This window comes from Girardinichthys multiradiatus, chromosome 15 (genome assembly GCF_021462225.1).
Source record: "Girardinichthys multiradiatus isolate DD_20200921_A chromosome 15, DD_fGirMul_XY1, whole genome shotgun sequence".
NCBI classification, from domain to species: domain Eukaryota; kingdom Metazoa; phylum Chordata; class Actinopteri; order Cyprinodontiformes; family Goodeidae; genus Girardinichthys; species Girardinichthys multiradiatus.
In genome coordinates this window covers 23,002,329-23,017,098 of record NC_061808.1, presented here as the reverse complement: position 1 = coordinate 23,017,098, position 14,770 = coordinate 23,002,329, and the positions used below count along the sequence as shown (strand labels likewise).

General features: G+C 40.2%; 1 protein-coding gene across 2 annotated transcripts in view; it reads left to right on the top strand.

Annotated features, from left to right (window-relative positions):
- Positions 1–14,770, top strand: part of dpf3 (double PHD fingers 3) — a 32,571-nt gene that overhangs the window by 3,611 nt on the left and 14,190 nt on the right. For both annotated transcript variants that reach the window (XM_047388369.1, XM_047388368.1), the window contains exons 2-3: positions 8,489–8,649; positions 11,738–11,845. In XM_047388369.1, coding sequence (XP_047244325.1) covers positions 8,489–8,649; positions 11,738–11,845 — 269 coding nt within the window. The remainder of the gene's footprint in view (positions 1–8,488; positions 8,650–11,737; positions 11,846–14,770) is intronic.

Below are 14,770 nucleotides of genomic sequence, written 5' to 3'. Positions count from 1 at the left end.
ATGAGTGTGACATGGTTTAAAAGGGAACACGTGTGCCCCAGGTCATGTCAGACCCCATCTACCCCCACACCCCACCGCCATTCTACCTTATCAGCTCTTCGTCCTCTTTCACTTCCCCACATCCCCCACTCTGCTTTGCCCACTTTTAAGACTCCACAAATTTCCACAGCTATCATTGCCTATATGCAGCCATCCTGCCCTCTGATTCCCCTGAGGTTCTGCACTTATTCACTGTCATATCCTACACGTGTTTCTGTAGACATACAGGGGTTGGACAATGAAACTGAAACACCTGGTTTTAGACCACAATAATTTATTAGTATGATTTAGGGCCTCCTTTTGCGGCCAATACAGCGTCAATTCGTCTTGGGAATGACATATACAAGTCCTGCACAGTGGTCAGAGAGATTTTAAGCCATTCTTCTTGCAGGATAGTGGCCAGGTCACTACGTGATATTGGTGGAGGAAAACGTTTCCTGACTCGCTCCCCCAAAACACCCCAAAGTGGCTCAATAATATTTAGATCTGGTGACTGTGCAGGCCATGGGAGATGTTCAACTTCACTTTCATGTTCATCAAACCAATCTTTCCTTGGTCTTGCTGTGTGTATTGGTGCATTGTCATCCTGATACACGGCACCGCCTTCAGGATACAATGTTTGAACCATTGGATGCACATGGTTCTCAAGAATGGTTCGGTAGTCCTTGGCAGTGACGCGCCAATCTAGCACAAGTATTGGGCCAAGGGAATGCCATAATATGGCAGCCCAAACCATCACTGATCCACCCCCATGCTTCACTCTGGGCATGCAACAGTCGACGCTTCTTTGGGGCTTCTCCACACCGCAACTCTCTCGGATGTGGGGAAAACAGTAAAGGTGGACTCATCAGAGAAAAATACATGTTTCACATTGTCCACCGCCCAAGATTTGCACTCCTTGCACCATTGAAACCAACGTTTGGCATTGGCATGAGTGACCAAAGGTTTGGCTATAGCAGCCCGGCCGTGAATATTGACCCTGTGGAGCTCCCGACGGACAGTTCTGGTGGAAACAGGAGAGTTGAGGTGTACATTTAATTCTGCCGTGATTTGGGCAGCCGTGGTTTTATGTTTTTTGGATATAATCCGGGTTAGCACCCAAACATCCCTTTCAGACAGCTTCCTCTTGCGTCCACAGTTAATCCTGTTGGATGTGGTTCGTCCTTCTTGGTGGTATGCTGACATTACCCTGGATACCGTGGCTCTTGATACATCACAAAGACTTGCTGTCTTGGTCACAGATGCGCCTGCAAGACGTGCACCAACACGTCTTGAACTCTGGTATGTCACCCATAATGTTGTGTGCATTTCAATATTTTGAGCAAAACTGTGGTCTTACCCTGCTAATTGAACCTTCACACTCTGCTCTTACTGGTGCAATGTGCAATCAATGAAGACTGGCTACCAGGCTGGTCCAATTTAGCCATGAAACCTCCCACACTAAAATGACAGGTGTTTCAGTTTCATTGTCCAACCCCTGTACATATGCTATGGTGCCAAACATATTCACGTCTATCTTCAGGTACCTATGAACTTGAGTGGAATCACATACCTAATCCATAGGGTTTAATATGATGTCGTTTCACCATTTGCAATGTTATCACCATGATGATTTTTCCAGAAGCACATTTGTGAGGTCAGACACTGATGATGGACAAAAAAGCCCGTATCACACTCTTCTTTGTTATTCATCCTGAGTTGTTCTACCAGTTTCAGGTCAGGACTCTGTGGAAACCAGCCAAGTTCTCTTACACAATAGTTGCTCATCTATCTCTTTGTGAACCTTGTTGTCTGTGCTGATAGAACAGAAAGGGGTCATCACCAAACTGTTACCCTCATGTTGGAACCCTTGATTTCTCCAAAATGTCTTGGTACCTTTAAACATTAGGAGTTGCCTTCATTGGTACTGAGGTGCCGAGTCCACTTCCTGAAAAACATCCCAACAGCATATTCCCCTTTGCTTTAAACTTAACATTTGGCAGTTGGGCAACTATCATTTTTCTGGGATCTCTAAAATCCAGATTTGTCCATTGGATTATCAAACAGACAGGCCCAATTTACTACTTCAGAGATCATGTCTCCACTGTTCTCGAGTCCAGTGCTGTCATGCTTTACACCACTGAATCTTTGCATTGCACATAATGAAGTAAGGCTTGGATGCAGCTGCTTGGCCACAGAAAATTATTCAATCAAGCTCTTTATGCACTGTTTTTGTGCTAATCTGAAGGCCACATGGAGTTTGGAAGTCTGCAGCTGTTCACTTTGCAGATAGTTGGCAACCTCCTTACCCCAGCATCCGCTGACCTCTCTGTGATTTTACATGTCCTACTCCTTTGTCGCTGAATTACTGCCGTTCCCATTCACTTCCACTATGTTATAATACCACTAGGTTGAGTTGACTCTGAATACTTAGTCGTGAGGAAATTTAATGTTGGATTTATTGCACAGGTAGGATCACATTATGTTACCACACTGGAATTCACTGAGCTACTCAGAATGAATTATTCTTTCATAGATAAATGTAACAGCATGCAGACAATGTGTTGGATTTTATACACCTGTGGCCATGGAAGGGATTGTAACAACGGAATTTGAAGACTGGTGGAGTTGTTGAGCAAATAGTTTTAGCAAGTGTATCTGCAAGCTTTATTAGAAAGCTATGTCTGCACACAGGCATAGCTTTGTACAGGTGTTACATGCCTAATCAATTTTCTGTTTTACTGCTGAGTCAGTGGTGTGAATGCATGATTTTAACTTTATAAGCAGAATAGTTTGTGGCTCTCTAAAGTGTAAACACCCCCTTTATCATTCTGGTCTTTGTGATGTAAAATTATACCATGTTAAAAAATTCCAAAGCTTTTTCCACATTGGATATGTGAAATTTATCCTGCACATTTCAAAATAAAAATAAATCTGTTTGAATCAAAATCTGCATTGATGTTGTTGGATAAGTGTGCAAACCCTTAAACTGATACTTTGTTAAAGCACCATTTGATTCAATTTCAGGATTCAGCCTTGGCAATATTTGCCCATTTTGCCTAGCAGAAACTTCTCTAAATCTCTCAGATGCTGTGGGCATCTCTTATCCACAGTCCTCTTCAGGTGACCCCACTGATTTTTGGTCGACTTTAGTTTTGGGCGCCGGCTTGCATCAAACCAAAATTAAATTTTTCTCTCATCAAATCATGCTTATGTGGATTTGAATGTATACTTGGACTCACTGTGATGCAGAAATCTAGCATCATCTTCAGTGTTCTAGCAATGAAGATTTTGGGTCAAACTGCCTGCTATTTGGAACTGTTCACAATTTCATCCACATCATAAAATCTTTGCTATCTTTGGAGATCTTTGCATTTAGATCTGGCATTTAGAGATTAAGAAATAGTTTGATGCTCTCAAAGGTCCTTTAGTATTCAGTACGCGTCACCTTGCACATAAACAGAAACAGTGACCATAAATCATGTCTGTCTTTTACTTTAATCGCGTGTCTTTCAACACCAGGTGATTGACAGGTGTGTGACCTGGGTGGCACCTTAGTTATCTAATAAGGTTTCAGAGGTGGCCAGTCTTATCCTGGCCACCCCTCTAGCTCTAGCCCTGGTTTAGAGGGTTTAACTTAACTTTTTCTCATTGGGTGATAGCTGTTTAAACTTGCTGGCTAATTAGAGGGTGGAGTTACTAATTACTATTTATTTTCAAGTGCTTAATAAACATCTGCAGTGGTATTGAACATATATTGGCACTAAATGAACCACAAATGGTGCGTTTAATGCTGTTTATCAGGAGCCAGGTGGCGCAGGACAGCTTGTGCTTCATGACCAAAATAGATTTTCATAATTTTTTTACTGAAGTATTGAAAACACCTCACAGACAATTCACAGCAGCTCACTTATGTAAGAATTTATATAGCTGCCTGAGGAGGCTGCACAGGCGCTCGACTGTTGAAAGCAGGACAGAAACATACAGCCAGGGTGATGAAGAAGATGGGAACAGAGAGATGAGGAGAAGTGCCTGCAGGTCCATACACACATTTTAGTTCAGGCAACAAATAGTGACAGCAGAGATAATGTTTCACCTCTGGGAATGTGAGTTATGTGACAGGAAGTCTCTTCTGAATATCTGCATTGTGACTGCTGCTCTCATACTGTATAAACATGTGTTAGCAAAAGCACCAGCTGCATTCCTCATTTCTCTAGGTCTGTCTGACAGATAACTTCTGCCAACAACCTTCTCATGCATTTGAAGCCAGAAACGACATGGGGCTGAGCAACTAGCAGCTAAAGTTTTCTCTTATTTACAGTCGCGTCTTTAAAAGATTTATAAACTGGGAATAGACGCAGTTTGAGTTAAACTTATCAAATTCTCTTGAATTTTAATTTACTGCACTCTAAAGGAGTGGCAGTGTAAAAGTATGAGTGTGGTTCATTAAACTTCTCTGCCTTGCAATCCAGTAGATAAGTCTGGGCCTCACAGTTATCCCAACAGTTTTGGGATAGTCCTATCCTGTTCTAACAGGACTGTGTAACAGTGCACAATGGTAAGGTCCATAAAGAAATGGATAATAGAGTCTGGTGTGGAAAAACTTACATGCACAGAATACACAGAGCCCAGATCGCAACCTGTTAGAACACCTTTAGGTTAAATTAGAGCGTAGACATCTTGTCCACTGTCAGTGTCTGACCTCATAACTTAAGCTTTTGTAGCTGCAAAGAGTGGGCGAACATTATATGAAACAGGGTTTGACTCAAATTCATATGTACATTAAAGGGAACATACAAATACCTGTGGTCTTCAAATTAAAGGTACTCGTACTCGTCGTCTTCCGCTTTATCCGGGACCGGGTCGCGGGGGCAGCAGACTCAGCAGAGACGCCCAGACGTCCCTCTCCTCAGACACGTCTTCCAGCTCCTCTGGGGGGAGCCCAAGGCGTTCCCTGGCCAGCCGAGAGACATAGTCCCTCCAGCTAGTCCTGGGCTGTCCCCTGGACCTCCTCCCAGTGGGACGTGCCTGCAACACCTCCCGAGGAAGGTGTCCAGGAGGCATCCGGTATAGATGCCCAAGCCACCTCAACTGGCTCCTCTCGATGTGGAGGAGCAGCGGCTCTACTCCGAGCCCCTCCCAGATGGCCGAGCTCCTCACCCTATCTCTAAGGGAGTGCCCGGCAACCCTACAGAGGAAGTTCATTTCAGCCGCTTGTTTCCGGGATCTCGTTCTTTCGGTCATGACCCAAAGTTCATGGCCATAGGTGAGGGTAGGAACGTAGACCGACCAGTAAATCGAGAGCTTCGCTTTTCGGCTCAGCTCTCTCTTCACCACAACAGACCGGCACAGTGCCTCCATTACTGCGGCAGCCGCACCGATCCGTCTGTCGATCTCCCGCTCCATTCTTCCTTCACTCGTGAACAAGACCCCTAGATTCTTGAACTCCTCCACTTGGAGGACCAAATTAAAGGTTGTTCTTTTTAAATTTTGCAGTGTGACGATATGCTACTGCAATAAAAGATCAATTGATCTTTAGCCTTTTCCACAATCTGTACCTGAGTGCTAATAGATTTGTTTGCGATTTTAATCACCTTTAACTTTAAAGGTAAGGTAAGGCCAGTTTTTTATATTGCACCATTCATATAAAGCAATCCAAAGTGCTTCATAGGATATTAGTGATTTCTGTGATTTCTTTTTTTAGCCACATTTTGAAGGTACTTTCTATGTATTACCTGACTATTTTCCCAAGAACACACTCCGTTGTAATTCCCACTCATCCGCTTTTCAAGGGTTGATGACAAGATATTTCTGACTAAGCTCTGCTCATTGTTCTGTCATTTGTATGTAAAGCTTAGAGGTAATTTGCATTAAAAGTAAATAAAATCGAAAACAGGGACTTTAGTCTGTTCTCCAAATGTCTAATGCATAATTTAATTAGTGTTTCCCTTTTTCCTCCTTATAGCCATTCCCATATGCAATCTTTTCTTTTTTTTCAAATTAATCTGAACCGACATTTGCTTCAGTCCAAAGTCATCCTTTTCCGAAATCTTCTTGATTCACTATCTTAATTCAGTCAATTAAATTCAGTTTATTTTTGTAGAGCCACTTTACAACTGATCACATCTCAAGGCACTTTTCAACAAAACATGTCCAATTTATTTCCACTTGTACAAAAATGCATTATAAATCATATTTATTATGTAAAATGTAATATCAAAGAGTGATCTTAGACTCAGTGTTACTCAGTCCTTTTTTTTCCTCTGTCACATCACATACTGCACATTTTTCTAAATTGGGGCCTATGTCTTTGTTTTTATCCATCTTGCTATTATGTACATGTCTGTTCGGAGTATTCACAGACTCCTCGTCTGCACTGGTGATGGTCAAGGAAGCTGACATGTGTGCATTCTCTGTAAAACAAAAACCAAACACAGCTCTGGCAGACTGGATACACTATCTCTCACAGGACTGCATTTGCTGGCTTAAACAATGTCAAGTTGAGAAAATCTTCCACATGATGCTAATAGCAGAGTCTCTTTTGTGTATTTCTCATGTCCCACAGGTGTCTTTGTCCTTTGTGAAAGGTACTGATCTTGATGTCATTTCAATGTCTTTAGTACTTCTACCCTGACCCAAACCTGACTTGACCTGGTCCTTGGAGGTTATTAATGACGTTCATCCTGAATTATACCGTCTTCTTTGTCAATGTTGAATTGACACGACTGTTTTGTTGCATGATTTTCCGTCTGACATGTCCACTCATCTTTCATTTTGACGGGATGAGGCATATTTACCATTGCTTGGCTCATCTTCATTTCTTCCATGCTTCTCTTCACTCTCTTCTGTTTGTGTCTAATTTTCACTAGTGTTGCTTTCCTTCTAAATCTGGTGAACCTACAGAATCCAGGCGTTACAGTACATGGACTTAAAGACTTAAAAAACAACTTCAAAATGCTGAAACCTATTTATTATTTTCATGCAGTCTTTTCTACATAGTATACAATATCTTGCACATTTTGCTATGCTACTACACAAATGCCAGTACATTTTTTTTAGGATTTTCTGTGATAAAGCAATGCAAAGAATCTGATAAAGAGTATTTGTCCAGTGTTTCTTGCTTTTGTGAGAGAGAGAGAAACATTCATGGTTCTCTCAATTATGGAAACTCATCCACGACCTGAAGAAGCTACGCCCAAGACCATCACACTACCATCTTCATGTTTGACTGTCTTTTTAATGTTCTTTTTCTGAAATGTTCTGTTAGTTTGACTTCAGATGAACATGGCTTCCAAAAAGTTCCACCTTTGTCACGTCAGTCCACAGAATATTTCCCAAAAGGCTTGGGGTTCATCAAGATGTTTTTTTGGCAAATGATTTGGGTTCTTTTGTGACATCCTGGATCAGTTGTTTATGCACTCTTGTAGGACCTTTGGTAGGATGGTCACACCTGGTAAGGTTTAAAACTGTTCCACTTTTTCCATTTGTAGATAATGACCCTCACTGCAGTTTGCAAGTGTCCCAGAACCTTAGAAATGGCTATTAAACCATTTCCAGACTGACTGATGTCTGGGACTTTCTTTTTTATCTACTCTTGAATTTCTTTACATAATTTGTTGCTTTTTGAGATCCTTTGCTTACTGCGTGTTGTAGAGAGGTTCTATATCAGTCTCTGTTTGATTCTACAGGTCTGACAGTAATCCAGCCTTGGTGTGGTTTGTGAAATTGTACCAAAAAATGTGGTTTATCACAGGTAATTCCTGGTTTAACAAAGAGTCAATTACAATTTTCACAATGGGACAGATTTGTTTAGATTGTGTTTTTTCTCTTAATGAATAAAAACATCATTTGAAAACTGGGTTTTGTGTTTTCCTGATCTGATATTAAAATTAGGTGGGTAATCTAAAACATTTTTGACAAAGAAGCAATAACAAAGATCTGTAAATCTGCACTATAACTAAGCATGGCTTTGAGCTTAATCTCTGACATATATTTTAAGTCTAAACATAATGAATGACTGGCTGATTTGATTTAACCCTGAAAGAGATGTATTCAGACATGTTTAGACATATAGTGTTTTGGGCAATAAGTCCTAATGTTTGAGTTCAGGGTGATACGAAATCATCAGCCTTGCAGAAGATGTTATTGCCATCCTAAAAAATTTCAGCTTTTACATGTTATGAATTTAACAGCAACAACATGTCATCACAAAGAAAAAGCTGAAATCACAGAAACATGCTTAATACTGCTGTGATTGATAGCACAAATAGGACATAAACTCATGGGTAAGTAATTTTCGTCAAATAAATGTCTTCTTAATGTAGTACAGATGTGGAATGAATGGGGTAATTGCTGTAGAACGAAAAGCAAATTAGTCTGATAGATTTTGCTGTTTTCTTGCCTGCCTCTGTAAATGTATAAATGTTGTCAGGCTATCTATGTTCTTGTTTTTCTTATTTTCTGGATTCAGGCTGGGTGACCAGTTTTATAAAGAAGCCATTGAACACTGTCGCAGCTACAATGCCCGCCTCTGTGCTGAGCGCAGCGTGCGGATGCCCTTCTTGGACTCTCAAACCGGCGTGGCTCAGAACAACTGCTACATCTGGATGGAAAAGCACCACCGCCGACCAGGTAAGCTACTCTACCAGGGCCAACAAATCTGCTTAGTCCTAAAAAGAAATCCAGTTCTCCCTGCAGAATTGTGACTAGGTACATTTTGCAACCCACCTGATTTGACCTAAAATGTGTTACTGCGGAGAATTTGTACATGATAAAGGGGGCTGTCTGTTGAGCCAATATTTCAGCATATATAGGCCAAACTAAGACCTCCAAAAAATAGACTATGCAAAGGTCTCAACACAGAACATATTATTTTGCCTTCCTGAGCAGAAAGAGCAGCAAAATATTGTCAGCTATAATATTATTGAGAAAGACAGAAGTAAAAATAATAACGCAGTTGTTTGTGCTGACTTGCAAGCCTTACGGCACAGCTTGCTGCTACAGAAAATTAGAAAAGTAGTTCTGGGTTTTATTATAATCTGTTATTGACTTTTTAAATGCCTGAAGCATGAGGAAGGTCATTGCTGCAGTAAGTTCATTAAGTAGTTTTTTTTAGTTTTGGTGGATATTAATGATACCCCACTATTGATATATTCATGAAGCGCTTCTCTCAGAAGGTGAAACTGATCTACAAATAATGCCAGACGTAGGTTAAGCCCATTCTAGTTGCAAGTCTAAAAACCAGGATATTTAATATATATTTAATTGTTGTCATGCTATTAACATTACAATCTGTATAGCAGCATACACTCAACATTCAACCACTTTATTAGGTAGACCCTGCTAGTACAAGGTTGGGCTATTATTTACCTTTAGAGCTTCTCTAATACTTGGCGGCATAGATTCAATAAGGTGTATCCCAGACGTACTCTATTGGACTAAGATGTGGTTATTCTGGAGGCCATATGAGTGCAGTGAGCTCATGGTCATTTTCAAGGAACCAGTTTGGGATGAGTTAAGCTCCAAGACATGGTGCATTATCCTGCTGGTAGTAGCTATCAGAAGATGGATGCACTGGAGTGTTAAAGGAATGGACATGGTCAGCAATACTCAGAGAGGCTGTTGTGTTAAAATGATGTTCAATTGGTACAGAGAGGCCTAAAGTTTGTCAAGTAAATATATGCCCCACACCATTACAGCACCAGTAGCAGCCTGATCTGTCGATACAAAGCAGGATAGATCCATGCTTTCATGTTGTTTACACCAAATGCTGATTTTACCATAAGTGTCTTGACGATGAAATCAAGCCAGGCAACATTTTCCCATCTGTTATTATCCAGTTTTGTTGAGCCTGTGTGAACTATAGCCTCAGTTTCCTGTTCTTAGCTGACAGGAGTGGCACCTAATGTGGTCTTCTACTGCTGTAGCCCGTCTACTTCAAGGTCTGAAATTATGTGTGTTTAGAGATGGTGTTCTTTATACTTTGCTAGTAATGAGACGTTCTTGGTGCTATTGTTGTCTATCATCTTGAACCAGTTTACCCATTATTCTCTGACCTCTTTCCACACCGCTGCTGAATACTGTTTATTTTGTATTTTTCTGAAAAGTCTCTGTGAAGTCGAAATTTCTGTGTGTTGAAATCCTAGTTGATCAGCAGTTGCTGAAATAGTCAGACAAGTCTGGCACTTATAACCATGCTAGGATCAAAGTGTCTTAAATCCCCTTTCTTCCCCATTCAGATGGTCGGTTTGAAATTCAGCAAGTTGTCTTCACCACATTCATATGTCTAAATACACTGAGATTCTCTTATGTGACTAATTTGCTATATGTGTTAACAATCTGTTCAAAAGGTATAACTGATAAAGTGGCTGATGAGTGTATTGCTTTCAATTTTATGCATTCAAACAGTGAAGAAACATGGTAACAAATAGAAATTGTTTGGCTCCAGTTTGATGTGATACAAGCTGTCAAAAAAATGCAAATTAACAATTTGTTCCCACAACATTGACAAGGTTTCATGTTTGCAGCAGTCATATTTGATTTTTCTCTTGGGCTTTGACCTCCGACTTTCCATGTCGTAGTTTAAACCTAAGTTGGCCTTATTTTTGATTTTTTTGCTCTTTTGTTCCTGGTACTGAATCCGCCCTCCGTCCATGATTTGGCTGATTTAACAGAGGTCCATTGGATCTATAGATCAATATCTCTTACCATTTCTCTAATTAAGTCAAAAGATTTACCATACAAGGACAGGAAATATCTAAAGTAGTTTGCCTCGCTTATTTGTGTTTTTAGCACATGCTTGCCAAGTAAACAAGTGTCAAGTCAAGGAAGTTTGTAAGATACATATAATGAACTGAAGGATTTAGTGGATTCGTGGATTTAGGCCAGTTCCTTCATTCTGCTTCGAGTGCTAAAATAATCCTTGGAAACGAGTCAGCATATTTCCTGAATTCTTAACTAACAGAAATTTTTGATAAACATAACCTTAACTATATGTATCTCATCAGGTACCCATCACTGATTTATCCTGCATCGAGCATTCAGAATTCGCCATGCACATGTGGTTCCTCTGTACAGCCAAAGGGGACAATCTGCTTCTTGCAGAGATTTGGACATAAATAGTCTGCGCTCCATTTTGTATGCAAAGCCCTTCAGGCCACACCCTATACTTTGTGGCAGACCTAACTCGCATTATATGCATTTATTCTGGGTTGATGCCTCCACCTCCTTCTCTTGATTTTTTTTCTCTTTGCTCATGTGGACATAATCAAACCCCCCTACACCCCTGCCCCCTTCCCTTCATCTGTTTTTTTTCCAAAGCTGATGGGGAATAAGGATTAAAGGCAAAGGAAAAATAAAATTCAATAGAGTTTTGTCATGTATGTTTTTCTAGCATTCTGTGTTTTTTTATGTCTTTTTCTGGAATAGGGGTTCCTGTCCAGCTAAGATGCAAAGTAGAAATTAAAATTCTCAAAGCAGCAAAGGAAATCCATCATATGACAATAAAAGGTTTCTGGAATCTGACTGGGATCAGATACTGAACAACACTGAAATCTGGACACAAAAAGGGTTGGGGGAAAAACAAGGCCTCAATATGTTTTTCTGTGTGTCTGTTGTGCTGGAACTCATTGCATAAATTGTTAAAATGTTGGTAGTTGATGTTAGAAATTCTTCTAGTGTGCCTGCTATCGTATGTGTGTGGGTATGTGTGTTGGTCCAGGCCAGGCAGCAGGGCAGATGTATACGTACCCTGCTCGTTGCTGGAGGAAAAAGAGGCGACTCCACCCACCCCTGGATCCCCAGCTCCGCCTGTGTGAGCTCCGGCTAGGTAATGTAAACAACTCCGTCAGTCAGTTACACCTATGCACAATGAAAACCCTGAGCACTGCAGTAGTGACCCTTGCATAGGATAACTTATTTTAATCCACGCCTCTAGTTATTTTTTCATGCAACTTGCACTTATAAGTATGTCCTGATGTTGCTGTGTATCTGCACTCCGCTTTTTTTATTAATTCTTTCTATCAGACCATCTGGCTCTGGTTAGGCTCTCTCTCACCAGTTCTCAAGGTTCATTCTTTCCTTCAAATCAATGCCCCTCTCACTGTTCTGTGGCTGTAGACACACAAACACTCGTATTCACCCCCACACATCACTCTTGCTCCCCCACTGCAACATAGGAGAGCCCAAACTGGGCCTCTGTAGTTGTTTGTCCATGAGGTATTAAAATGCAGCTTAGCCTTATCAGAAGGCAGTATGTGTTTTTTTTTTGGTCAGTTCTCATCCCTGCATGTACACAACATTTTGTCTAATGGGGGATTTAGCAGTAGAATACCAAGGAACCCGATAAGAGGAGGAATAAAGACGATTCTTTGTTTCTGCTTTTTAGTATTGTTGTTCCCTCTTCCATGTCTTCTAGATGCAATATAATACTCCAGAGCGTTCTGCAAAGAATGATTGTTCTTCATGCACAGGAAAGGGAGTCCTTCTTTGTGTAAAAAAACGCAAAAAACTAGAAACCCCCTAGAGCTGCCACTTAGCAACCAGCCAAACTATAAAACCAAAAGTTGAAAATGCAACATGGGTTGTTTGACGATAAAGCTGGAAAGCATTTACAGGATATCGCTGTGTAGGTTGTCTTAAATGTTATATGATAACACAACAGAGGAATGCAAATCCCTTCCTCCAGCGTTTTGTCAAATGCTTTTCTACTAATATGCCTTCTGAACAAAGGCTTTTCTGTGTGCACAGGCACACAGAGGATCTGCTTTGAAACAGTTGCAAAGCTGTGATTTTTAAGCCCTCATTCTTGTACATCCTTTGGTTTGTGTTTTGGATGTCAGAGCTCCTGTAAAGGAGACTGGAATCATTTTGCCCTCTTTAGTATAAGGCTCAAGAAAATGCACAAAACTGCATTATGTCGCAACATTGTCCAAAAATGTATAATGCGTATCTATCTAAAATGCACATGGCTGTTTGGTGGTATGTATGAAACTAAGCAGATGTTGAGTTGAGCCCAGGTTAATCTGTGATGTCTCTGCCTTTAGTAAGAGTGGCTCATTGCTACATTGAGAGACGCTCTACCGGGGTATTCAGGGTAAATAAAAAAACTCTCTATTTGTAGGACTTCCTACAAGAGGTTTACTTTAAGCCAGCATCAGAACTATTAAGTGGAGCTTTGGTGATTGAACAATCTCTGCCTTATAAAGAGAGATTCCAAATGAAAAATATCCAGATCCAGAGTATCTTCTGAGACAAAGCCTGATTAAGTGAAAGCTAAATTTTGTGCTAAAGTTTGATCATTTGAACATATGAAAATTGCTTTTAAAAAACATTTACATGGCATCCTTTGGAATAAAAAAAATGCAGGGACTATTTCTGTTTTTAGATCATAGCTCATGGTTTGGGGGTAATTTTATCCTTTATCGTTGAATTAAAACGGGAAGAGGAAATATAAAGTTTCTATTTATGTCAAAACAGTCACAACAAAAACAAAGTACTGTCCAAGATTTAATCATGTTAAGAACCATCTTTAGCAACAGGAGCTTGAAGTAGCAATTTTCTTGCTTCCATAATTGGGGAGGAATTTAAGGTTTGCAGACATTTGTTTCTGCCCAGCTCTTTTATGGTCCCAAATCAGCATTTCAATCAGGTTAAGGTTTAGACATTGACTGGGCCAGTGCAACACCGTGATGCGGTTTTTGGGCCATTGCGTTTTTTGTTTTGCTGCTGTGATCATTGTCCTGTTGAGGACCAAATTATAGTCAAGCTTGACTGGTGAACAGATAGCCTCTCATTTGATTCTTGAATAGTTCTGCAGACAGAGGAGTTAATGGTCGACTTAATGTGTCCTAGACCTTTGTAAAACCTGGAATAATAAAGTTTTTTGTGTTGTATTTTCTATAAATTCTACTTAAGTTCAGAATGAAACCGACTCTGGCTAAATGACGTGTTTAAGCGTCTAAATTAATAATAAAGATGGATGTTCTCTGAGGCCGCCATCAAATGGTTTTGTCCAAACCTGCATTTGGTTGAGTCAGCTAAGTTATGTATGGAGTGATCCAATAGCCAGGGCTGAAGGAAACAGGAAAAGAATCCAGTTTTTCCACAAGAAGGGAAAATAGGCTACCAAAAAAGAAAAGAAAGAAAAAAGAGGGAGAGAAAAATAGGTAAGGGTATACATCTGCTTACACAGCCGAAATAAAATGCACAGTATTAGGGAACATCAGAAGCAGTTGTCTCAGAGTGAAGACAGCACATCGTGACATATTTAGGATCAATGGATTCCTTGTAACCTTGAGACCACGAAGATGCCAATGTCATTGTGCTACAAACCATAACATTAATACTAAATGATAAACCATCATTTTACAAGAGGTTAAAATTTGTGAAATAAAACAGATGAGGTGACAATTATAACGTTAAGGCTATAATGAATTAGGAATATGAAACCGTCTTAATACTAAATGACCTGGTGTTGGTGCATTTGAATCAGATTGAATGCCTTATGTAAAAAGGCTACCTTATGATCATTGCTTAATTACTTACTAAAAAAACTCAAATAAAGCCAAGCATTATAAAGGTGCCCAACAGTGTAGAGGTTCACTGTAAAACAGACAGGCATAATACGAGACAATACTCACAGGCCTTTGTAGGCATAACCTAGGAAATGGCGTTTTGCATCGCGGACATATATTTAACCTTTCTGTAGCACTGTAAATTTGTAGATGATCCGTATTAGCAAAGCTTAACATTA